Below are 8,664 nucleotides of genomic sequence, written 5' to 3' on the forward strand. Positions count from 1 at the left end.
ACTATTTCTATTATTAATCAAAACTTCAATAAAAAGTGTTTTACCACTAGTTTACTTCCGGATTTGATGAAAACACTTTTACCACTCAATGCTAAAAAATACTATAATACAATACCATTACCATTACAATACCATTTTGACTTTAAATACAAAATAAAATAAAAATAGGTTTAATTTACCTTGATCCGGAAAAAACTTATCTTGAAGCGTGAAAAATGTCAAAATACCAGATCCAAGAACCGCTTTCATAAGACTGGATTAGTTGAAGACCGAGATCAAAGCGGACGACCAAGAAGGAATGATGAAAACATACAAAACCAGAGAAGCGATTTTTTGAGCTGCCACTCTTGGATTATATACTTTGGAAAACTTAAATTTTTTTTTCTGATAAAGTCACTTTTTACGTATACGGTAGAGTTCCTGAGCAAAACTGTTGAATTTGGATTCACAAAAAACCTAAATACTTTGGAAGAATACAATCAGCACAGTCCGAAAGTTAATATTAAATGTGCTATGTCTTCAAACTGATTTGTAGGATCATACTTTTTGTATGATCCTACAAATCAGTATGAAAAAATTCTTTATGTATCTCGAGATTCATAAAGAATTTTTTCATACAGTATTGGTTCAAAAACGTATTGTCAGACTAATCTATTTCCAACAAGGTGAAGCTATGCACACTACACTTTTGATCTTAGAGCTTGATTACATGAGAAGAATTTTATTGATAAGACTTTTAGAAAGTTACAGAATTGCACTATTTATTATAGCGCCACAGCAATTGTTTAGATGTAGCTCACGTACGTCAAGCGAAGTTATTTTACGTAATTATTTTTATGAAAACAAATTTCTTGTGAGTGTTTTAATTGAAAGATTATGTCCATACAACTCATATTTAATTTCAATGAGGAATAGCAGTAATCAAATATTTCTAGATAGAGTATAGTGTTTAGAAATTTGTATACATTTTGAGAAAATGTTGCTTCTGCTTTTATCTGTGATTAGACAAGAGTATAAAAGGCAATTTTGTGTATCAAAGACAACATTGTGTATCAAAGACAACATTGGATACACAACTTGTGCATCCATAATAAAATGCAGTAAGTTTTTTGTTATAGCCATTCAAAACTTTTGTGACGGAAGGAACGATAAATTCTTTCCGCGACACAAGCCATGGAAGGCTTACATAATATTTTATATGGAATATTTCAGTCAATATTCCATAAAAATATTATCACCTGAAACTAAACAATATTTAAATGCAGCATTATGGGCCCCATGTTAACAATTTTAGTTTTTTTTAAATTTCAAACTTAGTTTACAAAGTTCATTTCTTTTTAAAAAACAGGCTTTTCAATCCTGCCCTTGATTATCACAAGCCAGATGTAAACCAAAAGCACGTTGATTTCACATGCAGTTTACCTCAATTTTAACACGTGTTTTATGTAGTTTTAAATTTAAATTCAAATTCTGCGTGCTTTAATTACTGGTTATGGAGACGTAGTATTATATTATATTACGTTTCCGAAACAGTGAAACCATTAACAAAAACTTAATATTCTGATTAGTGTTTCGGTAAATAGTAATAGTAAATTTCACGGAATTGAAATCCTATTCTTGACACATGTTATAATTTTTGTTTTAGGGGGTTTTAAACACGCAACATAAACTATGCGTAACTTTTTATGGAGTTGCGCCAGGTGGGTTTCACTCACGCCTTCATCAGACAGGTTTTAAACGATGTGTGATAGTGTGATAGATATTTTGGCCAAATAAAGAAGAACAGAAGAAAAAAAGATAGAGTTAGATTACTTTTAGAATGGGTGTCGCTAACCAAAACAACAGTTGCAAAGTAACTTATACTTTACTTTTATTGTTTATGTTGAACATCCATTTAAAGATATACTGATAGATGTTAAAACCACCCCAGTCAAAATCCTTAATTTCAAAAAGCATACTTTGATAAAATCTTTTATAGGAATCAGGATGTATACAAAAATTAAATTTGAATGGGAGTATGAGGTAGTAACCCAGCCAGCATTTGGTCCTAAAAAAACGTATTTAGAACCTTCAAAAGACATTCTTTTTGGTGTTGCACCAAGTTTCACTGGTTGCACCAACAACGTTTGCACAATGAAGATAAGAATGAATAAAGAAATATTTAATTGTAAACTTAAAAAATCTAAACAAATGTGAAAAATTGTTACGATCATTATCTAGAACTATTTCTTATTTATACAAAGTCAATTCGTAAACTGTTTCCAAAACGTTCTAAAACGTTAAAGATTTTTTATATATCAGCCGGAAGTCAGGATCTGGAAGAAAGAAGGGGTTTGAAAATAAAAAGTTGAGCATTCATTGTTAATACTAACAAAACTCTTTTCTGATCATACAAACCGTTTGTATTTTAAATACAAATGACTTGTACCTGATAGTCATATTTATTTGTATTCAGATAGTTATATATATTTTTAAAAGTAATAATAATTTAAGTTTTATTTATATATTTTTAGGATTAAAAATCCGCACAACAACAAACCCTCTATCATAAATTAGATTTTATCAATAAATTGTATTACCTGCAGTTATTTGAAAATTCCTAGACCCTCCTGAAGCTGGACTGGTGTTTTTGGAGGTCGTACTCCCTTTCTCTTATGCAGAGATAAGCTTCTGAAGGGCATTTGCATAGCTTCTTCTTTATGAGTTACACGACAACGTGCAACAACTTTAAAAGAGACCTCTCCTAGCCTAACATCTCACTTCTTACTTACTTCAGTATTGAGTGTGTCCAAATTGTTTTCAACACACTTATTTTTTTGAATAATCCTCTTTAAAAAAAGCTTGCTCCACCTTCGACTTCATCAGTCAACTTTTAATTTAAACCTCATTGACAGTTTTTGACAACAAATTATAAAGATCATACAGCTTCATTGTGAAGCTGTATGATCAAATGAATCATTAAATGAATTTTCAAGTTTTACTACACTGTATTTGCTGGTATACATTATATTTGTTGGTATGTAAGTCACATGCCTTATTTTAATTATTTTGCTTGTCTCTGGTCCACTGGACCCTTGCGTAAAAATTCAATGTTAAACCATTGTATTCAAGTTTAAAAAACATTTGTAAAATATATATGTAAAAAATGTAATTGTTTATATTTAGCTATTCATCTACAAAATGGAAACAGCGCGTTAAAAACTGAAACGTTTTTTACTAGACCAAGTTTGTACATTAATCAAGAAATTTTGTTATGTCAAGACAAAGATAAAGTATTGCGTCAACACCAACACCAACTAAACAATCCCATTGAAAAATCTAAAAAAAGAAGCAAGATACCAAAATACGATTACAAGCACCTAACTTTGAAAATAAAAGTTTTTACACTTTGCACTCTTTATTTAATAAATCTCGAGCTATATCTGAAAAAAGAAGCTTAAGCGTTGGAGATTTAAGCTCTTGTGAGTTTCTTCTTCGTCAAAGTATGTGTTTAGATATTCTTAACGAGAAAAAAAGTTGCGTATCAAATAGCAGTCGCAACGCAATAGATTTGGATTTCAACAACAACAATAATGAGTATTTGACGGATTTGGTACAGTTTAAAATAAAATACGAAAATAAACTATCAGCCGTTGATATTGCAAAGAGAGAGGAGATTTTTGTAAAAAATAGTAAAACCATCAATGGCAAATATGTGTTTATCAAATCTTAAAACTAAACAACATCAAGAAGACATTTTGGAATATTATACTGCTAACAACATAACCTTAATGAAAGATACTGTAAAAAAATTATTCAAAATAAAAGAAGTTTATTTTGATAAACAGGGAATCAAAAAAATGGAAATACAAAAACTGCCCGGACAGCCACTGGGTTTTTATATTCGAATGGGAAACGGTATTGAAAAAAATCACAAAAGTATTTTTGTTTCTAGGGTTACCTTGGGAAGTTTTGCTGATCGTAACAGTTTTTGCTTTATGCCGGAGATGAAATTTTACGTGTAAATCAGGTATATAAAAATATTTTTTATTTGTTGAAATGCTTCTTTTTTTTTTTTTTTTGACTTTTCTTTTTTAAATCTAGTTTTCAAATCATACTTATGCTATCATACCAAACTAAATTTTTTTAAAAAGTTTTGAAAATAAAATATTCAAATAATTATTTTATTTTGCTCAGCATATTTTAGCATAAAATTAAAGGACTATCTTTGGAAGAAGTTGTCTTTATGATACAAAAATCAAACAACTTATGCATAGAAACAAAATCATCTATGGCTTTATTCATTTATTCGAAACCAAAGTTGCTCGAAAACGATACTATAACTCCTTTGCAGTCATCCTGTAACATCACTGAAAAAAAATTATTACATAAAATCCAGACAAAACATGGCTTAGTTTGCAGTTTAATTAAAGATTTTGAAAAAAAGAAAGCTGCGTCCAATCATAGTTCGGAGGTATTACTTAAAAAGCAAAATCATTTTGCTGATAATACGGCATTTAAAACGGTAAGCAAAATTAAAAATACAATGTCGATGAAATTTAAACTAGAGAAAAATCATTCAAGACCTAAACAATATATAATTGATTTACTAGTGACACAGTTTGATCCAAAGGGGTTTAACAAAGTGAGAGATAGTTCGTCATTTCCTGATATTAACAAAGATGTTCGTATTTATAAAAGCGATAAAGTAGATTTGGTGCAAAGAAAATACTTTACTCGAAGTCTTAACGTATCTTTATATAATATAACCAATTGCCAAGATGAGGGTTATTTTTCATGCAGTATAGATATCGATGGGGAAACAAAAGCAAAAACTTCAGAAAAAATTATGAAAAAAGTTCTTATAATTGCGGAATCATTTGAAATAGAAATAAATGAAGCTTCTTCAGTTGAACTAAATTTATTTTTAAATGATGTAAAAATCGACACCGGTAAAATATATTTACGAAAGTTGTTGGCATATGAAAGTAAAGCTCAAGTATTATTGATAACTGATGAGTTCGGTATAAAGTTGAATTTGTCTATTGAATTCATTGGTATTGACAGTTTTTTAAAACGCACGCCATCAAAACGTTTTAAAGGTCTGTTTGGTTTTACTATCGCACAAACTTTGATTGATGATGGAAATACCATTCCACTTATTGTTAGAAAATGCGTATATGAAATTGAAATGCGTGGTTTTTCTCTAGAGGGTATATATCGTATCAGTGGAAATGCGTGGAAAAAAACAGTTCTTAGAGCCATATTTGAAGAAAAAAATATAGAAAATGACAGCATTGATGAGTTTGACTGTCACGTGATATCAGGCGTTCTAAAAGATTACCTAAGAGAGTTGCCTGAACCTTTGATTCCACAAAACCTTTTTTTTAAATTATACAAAATGTCACTTCAGGGTAATAGAAGTAGCTCTTACAATACGGCTCTATTCGACATAATAAAAAACGTGCATTACTCAAATAGAGCAACATTAATTTATATTATGGAGCATTTGTTAAGAGTTTCTTCAAGAAAAGACGAAAACAAAATGAATTTCAAAAATATAGCTGTATGTTTTGGTCCAGTAATGATGTGTCCTCCGGCTGAAACATCTGAAATACTAGATTTCAAGAAACAGGTTGATGCGTTAGAGTATCTTCTTGAAATTTGGCTGTTTAATCAATTGTTACACAATAAAAGTTAATCATTTGATTCGAAACTAAATTACTCAATTGCATTAAAACTTAATTGTTTGGTTGCTTTAATTCTAAAATGCTGGGCCGTTATAAAATTTAATTCTAAAATGCTGGGCCGCTGCTTTCAAACATTGTAAGAAATATTGTATGCCAAGAAATTTAGTTTTATAGCAAGGAGTTAACTCATTGCTATAACACTAAATTTCTCATTAACTACGATTCTCATTAATTACTCAAGATATTTACTAAGTATCAGGCTGCTATGAAATATAACTAGTCAATAGCTTCTACAAAGACTTAACTGATCAATTGCTTTAAATTGCCAGTTTTCTATGAAACTTTATTTGCATAAATTAAAAAATAAAATAAAAAATATGAAAAAGAAAATCATAAACTACTTTATTAATTTATTTAATTTTTTATTTTTGTCTACTTTTATACATTAATAAACTTGTCTTTATGCATGTTTTTTTATAGAGGTTTTCATTCTACAAAATTTAAAACAGAACCCATAAAAAACAAACCTAAAAGAATTTGAAGTTTGCATTGTTAAACTTTACTATTTTTTTAGGCACGACATGAAAACAAATTTTTTAACAGTAACCTAAATACATCGTGATAAATCTATTTAACCTAGCTACTACCTGCCAAACCTTCATTAGATGTACTTACACTTAATGCACCAACCTCTAAACAATTCAGTCAGTGAACAACCACTGCGCACAAAAAAAAGTAAAACTAAAACAAATAAATAAAAATATTTTGTACCTTTAGTCATTAAAGTTGTTTTGTCATATTTTAGAACAGTGATTAATTTACCTGTGCTTCTTCTATACTAAAATACAAGTCGTGATTCTTAATTAAAGATATATTATTTTACTAATGGCATTTAATTTATATTTTTTTTACATTAAATTTTTAATCTCAGTATAAAGTGCAATACAGTAAAAAGTACAATAAAGTAAATAGAAGTATATTGCACAAAAGGCAAGCTGAAATAGTTGATCAAAAAGGTGAACAAAGTTAGCTTCAGAATTTATTGTGTATATTACTTAAAACTTTAACAAAAAAAACAATTTTTTTTGTCCTCAAAGTTTTAGGAAATGTAAAAACGTAGAATAATACCTATAGCAGTTTTGGAAGAATGATTGTTTTTTTTGAAAATAAAGATTTTAACCTGGGGCAAAGTGAGGCACCGGAGCAATGAGAGGTATTTAGTTTTTCTAGCCTTAAACAGAATTGTTTTCTTGCGGTGAAGTTTTTGTAATTTTTTATTTCAAAAAAACATATATATAGATAATAAGCAATTGATAATAATCTCTAAATTTCTAAATGAGAAGCTACAATAAAAAAATAATAGAGCAAACCTACAATTAAAAAACTAATCAAGCAAAGCTACAATAAAAAACTAATCGAGCAAAGAACTCGAACAAAGATGACGAGAAACGCTTCAACAGCTAAAAAATTTAAGCAAACGTCTTTAAGACAGGCTTCCGAGAATGTTAATATGCCTAAAAATTCTTTATACTATCTTTTAAAAAATGGCTTCTCGTGAAAGTACTTTATATATTCATTTACTTGGCATTTTAGAAAAGTATTTTCTGATAAACAAAAACATGAACTAAAAAATGAATAAATTATTATTATAATGAATATTTTATTGAAATAATTTGAGTTCCTTGATGTCGTAATGGGTTACTACATTATTAAGTGATAAGTTTGTTTTTTTGATTCAAATTTCTCATATTCACTCAGATCTAACGTATCAAAAACCTGTTTTAATATTTTTGAAAAAAATTTTAAACCTAAGTTTTTTTAAGTTATGAAAATAAAACGTCTCGCTTTGTCCCAGGTTACCCTATTTACCAGGTTACCCTATTTAAAACTGTAATAAGACAATAAAACTGGTTTTTGATATTATTTTCTTATTATTAGTTAAGTAACTTGTACAACTATTCATCTCTAATATATATATATATATATATCAACTTGTTTCTCCGCACAGCGGCCTTGTTCGTCAAGGTTCGTGTTTCGGAGTTCTAGAGTTGGGAGAGGGTTATAAACCACTATTAAGTAGCCTCCTCATCTGTAGTGGCCTTCTCGGCCTTGAGGAGGTGAATAACAAAAAAAAAAAAAAAAAATAAATAAATATATATATATATATATATAATATATATATATATATAATATATATATATATAATATATATATATATATATATATATATATATATATATATATATATATATATATATATATATATATATATATATATATATATATATATATATATATATATATATATATATATATATATATATATATATATATATATATATATATATATATATATATAAGGAGTAAGTGTATCATATTCGAAATCAAATATATTTGAATTCAAAATAATTCAATATTAAACACAAATATTCAAAAATATAAATATCATTTATTTTATATGATCACAAAAAACATTCTTGTTTTCAATTTTCAAAAAAGTATCACTTTTTCCTCACCAAGGACATTGTTCAAATCAACTTTACACCCTATTGGGGTATGTAGGAGTTTTTCACATTTTCTACATTACAAAAAAATCTTTTTTTAATAGCAATCATTGGATGTTTTCATCATCAGTCTGAAGTAAATGTTGTGTGTATTTGTTTGCAATGAAATTTGTCTTGCCTTAGAACATGGTCCAGATTTATAGTGTATTCCAACTTTCTCCTGACTGCTCAGAGTAAATAGCAATAGATGACCCATCTTTTATCACAAACAGTTCCTAGGCATGTGCGCACGTTTGATGCACGCTGGGGCTAATTATAGGCCATGGAAATGTCCGTTTATGGAATATTATCAATCTATAACCAACTTCTTCAACTTTATTTGGATCAACTTTTTTGTTAGCATTAACATTAATTTATTAATATTAAGGAGTAGTTATCTTTATCTTACAAGTTACAGAACAGATTGAATCTCTTTCTCTTTTGGACTAAAA

The 8,664-nt window shown here is 28.3% G+C and overlaps 1 protein-coding gene across 1 annotated transcript; it reads left to right on the forward strand.

Annotated features, from left to right (window-relative positions):
* Positions 1-4,525: 4,525 nt before the first annotated feature.
* LOC136090927 (active breakpoint cluster region-related protein-like) lies at positions 4,526-5,680 on the forward strand. The gene has a single exon (XM_065817904.1). It carries the CDS (start codon positions 4,526-4,528, stop codon positions 5,678-5,680), a length of 1,155 nt encoding a protein of 384 aa, XP_065673976.1.
* Positions 5,681-8,664: the final 2,984 nt, after the last annotated feature.

This window comes from Hydra vulgaris, chromosome 14 (assembly GCF_038396675.1).
Source record: "Hydra vulgaris chromosome 14, alternate assembly HydraT2T_AEP".
In the NCBI taxonomy this organism is placed as follows: Eukaryota; Metazoa; Cnidaria; class Hydrozoa; order Anthoathecata; family Hydridae; genus Hydra; species Hydra vulgaris.